At 39.7% G+C, this 11830-nt stretch overlaps 1 protein-coding gene across 1 annotated transcript in view; it reads right to left on the bottom strand.

Annotated features, from left to right (window-relative positions):
* ATP6V1E1 (ATPase H+ transporting V1 subunit E1) overlaps window positions 1-11590 on the bottom strand; it is a 31651-nt gene extending 20061 nt beyond the window's left edge. The window contains exons 1-4 of the mRNA XM_049624839.1: window positions 11408-11590; window positions 5818-5883; window positions 3843-3952; window positions 3401-3467 (exon numbers count right to left, since the gene is read on the bottom strand). Coding sequence (XP_049480796.1) covers window positions 3401-3467; window positions 3843-3952; window positions 5818-5883; window positions 11408-11440 — 276 coding nt within the window. The 5' untranslated portion in view covers window positions 11441-11590. The remainder of the gene's footprint in view (window positions 1-3400; window positions 3468-3842; window positions 3953-5817; window positions 5884-11407) is intronic.
* Window positions 11591-11830: the final 240 nt, after the last annotated feature.

The following is an 11830-nucleotide window of genomic DNA, read 5'->3' as shown; positions in this document are numbered from 1 at the left end:
GGGGGGGGGAGAGAGAGAGAGAGAGAGAGAGAGAGAGAGAGAGAGAGAGAGAGAGAGAATCTCAACCAGTCTCCACATTTAGTAAAGAGCCCAACTCAGGACCCGATCCCACAACCCTGGGATCATTACCCAAGCCAAAACCAAAAGTCAGATGCTCAACCAAGCTACCCTGGTATCCGATTCTTTAAATTTTTAATGTGCATGTAACACTACGTAAAAATAAATTTGATATTTTAAATACTTAATTTTGAAGTTTATTTACTTTAAGAGAGATAGAATAAGTGGGGGAGGGGCAAAGAGAGAGGGAGAGAGAGAATCCCAAGCAGGCTCCATGCTGTCAGTGCACAACCTGACATGGGGCTCGATCTCACAAACCACGAGATCACGACCTGAGCCGTTATCAAAAGTTGGACACTGAACCAACTGAGCCACCCACATGCCCCTTTATTTTTTTAAAGTAGGCTCCACACCTAACTTGGGGCTTGAACTCACGACCCCAAGATCAAAAGTTGCATGCTCTACCAACTGAGTCAGCCAGGTACCCCAAAATAAATTTTACTTTTAAACAGTTTAAAAATTATTTTTAAAAAGAGAAAAACCCAGAGGCACCTGGGTGGCTCAGTCAGTTAGTGTCTGACTTTGGTTTAAGTCATGATCTCACAGTTTGGGAGTTCGAGCCCCATGTCAAGCTCTGTGCTGACAGCTCAAGCCTGGAGCCTGCTTCGGATTCTGTGTCTCCCTCTCTCTCTGTCCCTTGGCCACTCATGCTCTGTCTCTCTCGCTCTCTCTCTCAAAAATAAACAAACCTTAAAAAAAATTAAAATAAAAAAGAGAAAAACCCAGCCCTCTGAACCAAGCACCATAATTAATACATACTGAAGAGGAAATTGAGGGTCAGAAATAATAATTTACTCAAACTAACATGGCAAAGCTGAAAGACTTGTAAGCCCAAGTTCTTTTACAACAAACTACCTTCCCTAAGCACATACTATTATTTTAAGAGAAGTGTATAAACTAGGTCAATCAATTCTGGTTGCTAAAGAAATCTGAATCCTGTGGAAAGAAATCAACCACTGGTTACTGAAACTCAACACTTTAGTGAAGACACTAGGTAACAACTACCCTCAGGTGTTAACATTTTGCAGTCAACATTTCCACAAAAAGCTGTCTAGTCCTCCTTTTATATTTTACAGAGTATGAACTATTCATTCCCATGTAACAAGATAATTTAGCAACACATTCCCTATTTTCCCATATTCCTAGAATTTAAAAGTATTCACATTTGAAGTGCTATGAAGGTTATGTTAATAAGCAATCTCTGTTGTCCTGAACTTCAGCCCCTCACTTAACATCCTGACAGACACATCCAACTGGAGATTTCTTGGCCCCTTAAAGTATGTCCAAAAGTAAGCTAGCTATTCTTTTTTTTTTGTTTTGTTTTGTTTTTTGTTTGTTTGTTTTAAGCTAGCTATTCTTAAAAGACCTTGCCCTCCAGGAGCACCTGGGTGGCCCAGTCGGTTAAGCATCCAACTTCGGCTCAGGTCATGATCTCACAGTTTGTGAGTTGGAGCCCCAGGTTGGCTTCTGCACTGACAGCTAGAGCCTGGAGCCTGCTTCAGATTGTGTCTCTTTCTCCCTCTCTGCCCCTCCCCCACTTGTGTGTGCACACTCGCTCTCTCTCAAAAAAAAAAAAAAAAAAAAAAAAAAAAAAGAGCTTGCCCTCCTAACTTCCCATTTCATTAACACAATCACCATTCTCCTAGTTAACCAGATATGAAATTCAGTATTTAGCACTGAACTTGGAAGAAGAAGAGGAGTTAGTCAGTAGTCAATGTCTGGAAAGTCTTCCTGCAAAATGTGTCAACACTGACACACTTATATTCGTTTGTGTTTCTTTAATCTTCTAAGAAAGTGGTATGTTTTTAGGGCACCTGGGTGGCTCAGTCACTTAGGCATCCAACTCTTGATTTCAGCACAGGTCATGATCTCAGGATCATGAGATTGAGCCCCCACATCAGGCTCTGTGATGGGCCTGGAGCCTGCTTGGGATTCTCCCTCTCCTTCTGCTCCTCCCCTGCTTGCATGAACAGACACACTCTCTCAAACAAACCAAAGGTATGTTTGCCATTTATTCAAATTTTATATTTTTAGTTTTATAGCTTTTTCATATGAATGCTGGCTTATTCAATAGCATTTATCCATAGTTTTTGTAACCATTTATCCGTAGTTTTTGTAACCACTACAAAGGAATCTACTTTTTATTTTACTTGCTAGTTGGTTATTGTTGGTATATAGAAAAACTATTCATTTTTTATACTCTCTTTATAGCCAGTCACCACTTTGAACTAATCACTAGTTCTTACAGTTTTTCAGATGTTATATTTTTTTATAGGCAATCATATCTGCAAAAAAAATTATTCCTTCCTAATTTGTGTATAATTCCTATTTCTCCACCTTAAAGGAATCTAAGGCCTCCACCACAATGAAGAACAGTGGAAACAGCAGGCATCCTTGTTGGTTCCTGAAATATAATTTGAATATCTTAATATGAATATTTTTTTTCAGTAAACACTACACACAATGTGAGGCTCAAACTCACAACCCCGAGATCAAGACTCACATGCTCTAATGACTGAGCCAGTCAAGAGTCCCTAATTCAAATACCTTTAAACTTTCTCAACTAAATGGTATGTTTCAGTAGGTTTCTGCCTTCTTCCTCAGATGACAATACTTCCCAAATGGTTATCTTGTGTGTAACCTCTTCCCTCTTATTTTTTTTAACATTTATTCATTTTTGAGACAGAGTGTGAGTGGGGGAGGGGCAAAAAGAGAGGGAGACACAGAATCGGAAGCAGGCTCCAGGCTCTGAGCTGTCAGCACAGAGCCCAACACAGGGCTCAAACTCACGGACTGTGAGATCATGACCTCACCTGAAGTCAAATGCTTAATTGACTGAGCCACCCCGGGGCTCCTAACCTCTTCCCTCTTAAATTTAGCCTACATACTCATACCATGAACCCTATTTATGATAATTCTCGTAAAATAAAATAAAAACTTCAATAGCTTCTACTGAAAATAGGTGAAGCTCTTTTAGCCTTGCACTCTTGGCCATAATTTTACTAATTTTATTCGTCCCTATCACCCTCATATACTGTATGGTCCGTCCATCATGTGTTGTATAACCAAAAGAGTCTATATGCTCTGTGAGATCAGAGGGTCTTTGAAGACATGGCAATATCTTATTCACTTTGTATTTACTACAATACCTAGTATAATGATTTGCTGACCAAATGTTTTCTAAAAATCATTCACCTCCTTAATTAGCTAATGCTAACTAGTGCATTCTCTATAATAGGTAAATAAACACTTTACAATTTTATAATAGGGGCTAATTACTCACTGTAATAAGGTCATCTCTCGCTCTGAGGACTTTGAGCCTTGCTTGATTCATCAAATTAGACATCTGACTGCAAAAGATATGGAAAAATAGTAGCAGTACAGCATAAAAATATAGAAACTGTAGAAAAAATATACAGCTTCCTGCATACGCACAAATACTCCTCTTTGCATATACTCGAGTGGCTTCTATGAACTTATTTTCAAAGATAAAGAAGCACTTTTATATCAGTTATTCCAACTTTTTTTTCAATAATCCTGTGAAGCTTCCATTTTCACAAAGGAAGAAAAATAATTAAGCAACTTGCCCAAGGTGAGAAAAGTGTAAGTTGGTCCAGTTAAGACTTGAACCCATACCTCCCTGACTCCAAAGCACATGCTCTGTCTTTTGTCCCACTGACTTTTCAAAGCTTCCTTAGCTAATATTGTGACCAGAATCTACTTACATTTTCTTCTGCTGCTCAATCTGCTTTTCTTTCTTCTCATAGTATTCCATAATCTTCAGTCTTTGGGTTTGCACAAGACGACCTTTCTCAATGTTGAACTCTTCCTCTGCCTACCAAGGAATTTATTATTATTAATTCATTACAGCAGATCTGGAGTTTTATTTTAAGCAGCTGGTAACCAGAGGTACTTGCTTATAATTATCGTTTTCCATATCAAACATAGGAAGTTTATTATGACTTGTCTTCAAGAATTATTTCTAATTTACTTAAAAGAGATAACCATTGATTTTCATCATAAATGATGAACCAGAAAACTAAAAATCTGATAAAAAATAATCATACCCAGCGGTGCCTGGCTGGATCAGTTGGTAGAGTATGCCACTCTTGATCTAAGGGTCCTAAGTTCAAGCCCCACGTTGGGTGTAGAGCCTACTTAAACTAAAAATTAAAAAAAAAGAAAAAGAAAAAGGATAATAGTACCTACCCACAAAGTCATAAAGGATATATTGATAGAAGGTTCCGTATGTGAAAAAAATCATTGGGGCGCCTTGGTTGAGCATCTGACTTCTGGAAGCTCAGGTCAGGATTTTGTGGTTCATGGGTTTGAGCCCTGCATCAGGCTCTCTGCCATCTGTGTGGAGCCCACTTAACATCCTCTGTACCCCAGCCTCTCTCTGAACCTCCCCAACTCACACTCACTCTCTCTCAAAAATAATAAACAAAAAAAAAAAATCATTATGTATTCTAAATTTAGTCCATTTGCTTACTAGGGGGCTAATAAAAAGAACACAGAATTTGGAGTTTAGAAGATCTGGGTTACTGCCTAAAGAATCTGGTCAAGTAATCTCAGTTTTAGTCCTCCCTTATAAAAATAAAAGAATTATAACAGCATTCTTGCCTCCATTGATCAGAAAAATAAGATGAATCTAACAGTCGTTTTAAAATTATAAATTAGGGGTGCCTGGGTGGCTCAGTCAGTTAAGTGGCCAACTCTTGGTTTCGGCTCAGGTTATTATCTCACAGTTCATTGAGTTTGAGACCCGAATTGGGCTCTGTGTTGACAGTGTGGACCCTGTTTAGGATTCTCTCTTCCTCCCTATTTCTCCACCCCTCCCACGTGCTCTCTCTAAATAAATAAACTTTTAAAAAACTTAAAAAGAAAAAAACAAGCACAAATTAATGAAAAAGCAAAATAACAACATAAAAATACTACACCTCTTTAAAAAAAATTTTTTTTAATGTTTATTTATTTTTGAGAGAAAGAGAGAGACAGAGTGTGAGCAGGGGAGGGGCAGAGAGAGGGAGACACAGAATCTGAAGCAGGCTCCAGGCTCTCAGCTGTCAGCACAGAGCCCAACATGGGGCTCAAACCCATGAACTGTGAGATCATGACCTGAGCCGAAGTCAGACCCTTAGTCAACTGAGCCACCCAGGCGCCCCAATACTACACCCTCCTTAACCAGCTATCATAATTACCCATAGATGCTAAATGTCTAGTTTCCAGATTCCATGAGAAAATTAACCCATTACTTTTCTACTCCCTACCATAAAATTTCAGGACACTTATTGACAATCAGGATGTTTAGAAAGGAAAATTTATTTTTTAATATTAAAGATAAGAGCTATTTGGAGTGGCTGGGTGGCTCAGTTGGTTAAGTGTCCAACTTTGGCTCAAATCATGATCTCATGGTTCCTGAGTTCAAGCCTCACATTGAGTCTTGCATCACGACATCGGGCTCTGCTGTCAACACAGAGCCTGCTTTGGATCCTCTGTCCCCCTCTCTCTCTGCCTCTTCCCTGCTCACGTTCTCTCTCTCTCAAAAATAAACATTAAAAAAATATTTAAAAAAAAGAAAAGATATTCTTAGCAGTCCTATGTGATGTGTTGTTAAACAACTAGTAAAATTACTCCTTACCAAAGCAAAAACAATACGAAATTTTGATAATTTCTTAAACCTAGAAAAGGAAATCTCACCTTTGCATCTATTTCTTCTGCTTTCTCATTGGCTTCCTGTTCAATAAAAGCCATCATATGCTTAATCTGTAAGAAAAAAATGAAAAGATTATTTTATTTTTGAGTATAACAAGAAAAGAAAATGTACCTATCTTTTCTGATTCATTCAACAATCAATCATTATTGAATGCATATTATGTGCCACACATTGTATACAAGGATAAATGAGATAATTTCTGGTCTCAGATATCTTATAATCTGGAATTTGCTCTAGCAAATGGACCAGATGTAATATTCAATATCACAGAACATTATCCTATTCTCAAAGAACTTAGAGTTTATGGGGGAGGGTGGACTAAATATATACCCTCCTCTACTTCATACCCCTTTTGGCCAGGACCCTCTTTTTCTCTTCTCCATCTCTAATAAAATGGATCAAAGACCTATTTAGATTTACTTTTTCAACTTTTTAAAAAAGATTTTATTTTTAAGATTTTTTTATTTTTTATTTTTAAGTAATCTCTATACCCAACATGGAACTTGAACTTCTAACACTGAGATCAAGAGTCACATGCTCTACTGACTGAGCCAGCCAGGTGCCCCATACTTTTTCAACTTTCTTACCTTCTACTCTCAACATACTTTAATTCACTTCTACCCCTTCAGTCCACTGAAATTACTCTCATAAAATGACAATAATCTCCTAGTCCTTAAATCTTGGCCTCACCTTAATTGACATTTCAGCATCTCTTGTTATGTTGACCAATCCTCCCTTCTTAAACAATCTCTTCCTTTTGACTTCCTTGTTCTCCTTCAGTGCCTCTGCCTCCTAGACTGCTCTTTTTTAGATATCCTACTCACAGCAACCTAAATCCAAAACACTCACTAATGAACAGTTAACCACTCCCTGCCCCCAACTTTGATCTCTATCTGGAGGATTAGTACAACATTCAACTTTGACTCTTCCTTGTACTTCAGTCCTCACATCCAATCAACCACCAAGTCCAATCAATTCTCTCTTCCAATGGTTCTTTTATTTGTCCACATCTCTCTATCTTCTTACCCACTATCCTAGTCTTTGCTATCACCATCTCTCAGCTGAATTATTACCACAGCTTCCAAATCTGTCTACTGGCCCCCAGCCCTGTTTCCTCTTTCATCAACTCTACACTGCAACCAGAAAGATCCTTTAAAAAATGTTGGTCTCATCACATATCACATTCCCCCACACCCCAACGTTCTTTATGATCAAGCTCAAAGATTTTAGAAGGTACATGATCTGGTCAATGCTTACCTTGCCAGCATCATACGAAAAATAACTTTCACCACTCGCCACTCTTCAGACTCTTGGTTCCTATCCTACTAAACTTATTTCAGTTTTTCTGTTCCTTGAGTTCACCACTCTCTCCTTCATTTCCGAGATTTCAAATATGTTGTTCCTTCCACTTGGAATACTCTTCCTCCTGCTTCATCTAGCTAACTTCTTGGGATTCAGCTTGCTTAACTGCCTTTGGGAAATCTTTTCTAAATTTCTCACCTACATGCATCTAGGGCACTCCACACTTCCTCTACCTAAATACATATTCATAATTCCTTGCTTACTTGTCCCTATCCACAACTAAACTATAAGGTGAGGTCCTTGTTAAAGGGCTTTAGAGCTCTGGCTACAGAGAATAAAGTCCACTGAAGTCTTCTGAATGGGGCTTGGGGTGACTGATCCAATTTAGACTCATAAACGAAGTATTGTCTCCAGTGAAGATGTAAAATACACCCAAGGGAATATACAAGTAACACAGCTCATCAAACTCACTAGTAGTTTCATTTCATAGGGGCTCTATCTGAAAGAAATGATGAATTAAAAAAAAAGCTGATTTTAAAAACATCAATAACCTCTAGGTTAATTCATTGTGTTAATATTAATTCTCGCATCTAAGGTAAGCTCCATGAGTACTGAGATCTTGTCTTTTATATCATCATAACTCCAGAAGGGAACAACTGCCACTACAGTGGGTACTCAATAAACATTTGTGAATGAATGAGAACCTGCTGGGTATTTTAAGCCTGTTGAGATATCCCAAGTACTTTTTATTTTTATATATTTTTTTACTTAAAAATTTTTTTTAAATGTTTTTATTTATTTCTGAAGGAGAGAGACAGAGCATAAACGGGGAAGAGCAGAGAGAGAGGGAGACACAGAATCTGCAGCAGGCTCCAGGCTCTGAGCTGTCAGCACAGAGCCCAACGCAGGGCTCAAACTCACGAACCATGAGATCATGACCTGAGCTGAAGTCGGATGCTTAACCGACTGAGCCACCCAGGCGCCCCTATATTTTTTTAAATGTTTATTTATCTTTGAGAGGGAGAGACAGTGCGAGTGGGGGAGGGGCAGAAAGAGAGACAGAGACAGAGACAGAGACAGAGAGAGACAGAACCCGAAGCAGGCTCCAGGCTCTGAGCTGTCAGCGCAGAGCCTGATGCAGGGCTCGAATGAGATCATGAGATCATGATCTGAGCCTTAGCTGGATGCTTAACCGACTGAGCCACCCATGCGCTGCCACCCCCCCAGTACATTTTAGAGTTTAACAATCTGGAAACAATTCCCAGCTTCTCCATATACCACAAAGATATCATAAAATTAAGGTACACACAGATGTACAAAAGTGAGTCAAGATTTGTTTTACAATAATGTGAACATACTTAACACTACTGGACTGTACACTTAAAAATGGCTGAGTAAGTTTGTTTTATATATTTTTTAAAAAGTGCATTAATAGGGGCGCCTGGGTGGCTCAGTCGGTTAAGCGTCCGACTTCGGCTCAGGTCACGATCTCGCAGTTCGTGAGTTCAAGCCCCGCGTCAGGCTCTGTGCTGACAGCTCAGAGCCTGGAGCCTGTTTCATATTGTGTCTCCCTCTCTCTCTGACCCTCCCCCGTTCATGCTCTGTCTCTCTCTGTCTCAAAAATAAATAAACGTTAAAAAAAAAATTTTTTAATAAAAAAAATAATATAAAATAAAAAGTGCATTAATAATACAAGCTCATGCCATCAGAGTCTTAAAGAAAACACACAGTATGGTTTTAAAAGGTAAGATTTCCTTTTTATCAAAATTCTTAGCAGCTACCCTATGCTTGAGGTACCAAAATAAGTATGATAATCAGAGCCTATTTCATAGGTAATTCAATACTTATGAAGTCTCAGGCCTTGAAATATTTGTAGTACCTAATCCAGAGGTACATTGTATAGAAAAACTGTGACCTTGCTAAAAGCATTAACCCCCACAGATTTGTGTGTGTGTTCACGGTAAGGAATCTTATCTCCACAAGTTCAGTTTGAAGCCTTACTGAACTCAGTTTGGAAGTTTAAAGTAGTTTAAATACAGTAATCAAAACAGGTGTTTATAAATGCCACAAGGCATGGGCCTGTAGAGGTGAACTCTGATTCAAACCTGCATTATCTGCCTTTATCACTCATGGTGGACCCTCTGCTACCAGATTTGACTAGATCAGCACAGCCTAGAGCAAAACACACTCATTTTAACCCAGGTCAGAGAACCTGTTTACAGCCAACATGATCATATTCTGTCTTCAGGAGTTCCAACAAGAGAAATAGTGAAACCCTTCAGGACATTTAACTCCGCCCCTAAGGCAGAGCCTTTAGAAAATACTTTCCTTCTTCCTGCTAACCCTACTAGGTTTTAAGTTTTTTGAAGTCAGATTCCTTCGAAAATTTAATGAAATAACCATACTCCCCACATAAAAACAAATATATATAAAATTTTTTTTAGATTTATTTTTGAGATATAGAGAGACAGAGTAAGAGCAGGAGAGGGGCAGAGACAGAAGGAGACACAGAATCTGAAGCAGGCTCCAGGCTCCCAGCTGTCAGCACAGAGTCCGATGCCAGGCTCGAACTCACAAACCGTGAGATCATGACCTGAGCCAAAGTCGGATGCCCAACCACCTAAGCCACCCAGGCACCCCTACATAAATATTTTAATACAATAGGGAAGATGTCAGGGAATCCTCTATTTATAAACACTTACTACATGCTTGGTGCCTGGCCTATTCACTGCTGCGAATACAGGGAACAAAATACACTGCCCTTATAGAGCTTAGAGTGTGGAGAGGCAGAGAACAGATTTCTTCATCTTTCAATTTTACAGAGAAAACAAATAGTTTCAGTCTAAGGAAATATACCACTTTATCTTTATAATATATTTTTCCTGGGGAAGCCTTATTCTTCAATAAGTAGGGTAGGAAAAAGATGAAGGAACAAGTGGAAGAAGAGAATCAGCACTGTAATTGTGACTACTAGAAGGTATGGAAGGCACTGTACTTTTCCACTGCACCAAGTTTCTCCTATAGTAAAAATCAGAAATATCAGTTTATATGTTAAAAACCCCATTGTTTTGTAAGAATATTGTTAAGATTTCTTAATCTTCTCCATAGACACTATTTTTGTTACACGATTTCCCCTTTATGATTAGCATAAGACCACTGATGAAGAAACACTCCATTCTTAGTGCATACTAGATTAAAATGCAGAGTCATTTCCTAGGAAAAGGAAAAAATATTTTATTGGTCACTTAAGATTCATAAGGCAGTGAGTGAGCTTTAGTCAGAGAATTTTCCTAGTACTTCAAAAAGAAATGGATTTAGTTCTCTAAACTACGTAAAGATTAAAGTGCAGGCTTAAGCTTCTTTCTCTGAAAAACCTTTTGGCAATATGACTACTAAATTCAAGGACCCTGGTTGCAAAGTATCTATGCAGGGCAAATGGAAACCACTTTTTCCTGTTACTTACAGGCCTATCAATGCCAATATATTATCCTGGGAGACTTTCAAATTATAACTTTCTCAATGCCCACAAACTCGAAGGCATGACACCTTAAAAACACAAAAACAAAAAACCCCTAAAGTTTCCCAGGGCTGTTTATACACTTGCAAAAATAATGTAGGTTCACGACTTCCATAATTTTTTTCCACTGACCTGGACTTACTTACTTTATGCCAAACATTGGCGCTGGAGTTCATAAATGTTGAGAGGAATTCTGCATTATGATTAATAAATATTTACAAAATATTAACGTACACACTTACTGAGAGAGCAACCATTACAATTCATTATGATAGAGGGGATTCTTCCAAGATGAAGATAAACAGTTCATAAAATGAATGACCTCAAAACAACATTGGAAGCAGCGGTCTGCCGTCAGCACTTTATCCTACTGTGAACCCTTCTCCCGGGGTTAAAAATCAAACGAAAAAGAGGTTTTTAATCCTTGCGTTCAATTTGCATTTCAACCCTTGTTTTCAATTCTCTGCTCTAACAACCACAGCGAGTACCCTGGGAAAATAGGGAATGCCGAGGTGGGAGCCAAAAAGCCAGCAGCACATCAAGGAGGCGGCACGCGAAACCCCAGCTGAAGACATAAGACTGTGAGTCAAACCTCCCTCCCTCAGACAGACCACTAAGCCCCGGGGACTTGAGGTAAGGGACCCCTCCTTCGGCATCTGGGCTGCCCAAGGCCCGCGTCCTCCCTGAGCCGGGTTCCAGCCCGTCACCCTGGGACCGACGCTGCGACTACGCCAGACCCAACCGCAGGCCCTCACCTGCTTTTGCACGTCAGCATCGCTGAGAGCCATAGCGAAAGTGCTGCTAGGCCGGAGGGACACTGGCTGGAACGCGATTAGAACAGGGAGGTAAAAGGAAGGGGAAAAGAAAACCCGGCGCAGGTTTCGGCTTCCTTTGCTTTATAACTCCAGCTTCCGGTTCCTGCCAGGTGACGGCACACTCCCGCCCTTCTCAGCCAGTGGGAAAAAAGCTGGTTCGGGGAAGTCCCGCCCTGGCCCCGCCCTTCCCTGGCTGGGCGCCTGCGCGGGCAGCCCTTCTCGGTTCAGTCCCAGTTCCTTTGGTCACTGGCTCGTGACTAACGAGCTGTTTCCTTCAAAAACCTCTTCCTCGGTAGAAGGGAGAGAATGGGAGTTCTGGTGTTTGCAATTAGTTGAATTATGTGAGTTTGTGTAGCCTTATAG

Source organism: Panthera uncia, chromosome B4 (genome assembly GCF_023721935.1).
Source record: "Panthera uncia isolate 11264 chromosome B4, Puncia_PCG_1.0, whole genome shotgun sequence".
In the NCBI taxonomy this organism is placed as follows: domain Eukaryota; kingdom Metazoa; phylum Chordata; class Mammalia; order Carnivora; family Felidae; genus Panthera; species Panthera uncia.
The sequence above is the reverse complement of the archived record's forward strand: the minus strand, read 5'-3'. Positions and strand labels throughout refer to the sequence as shown.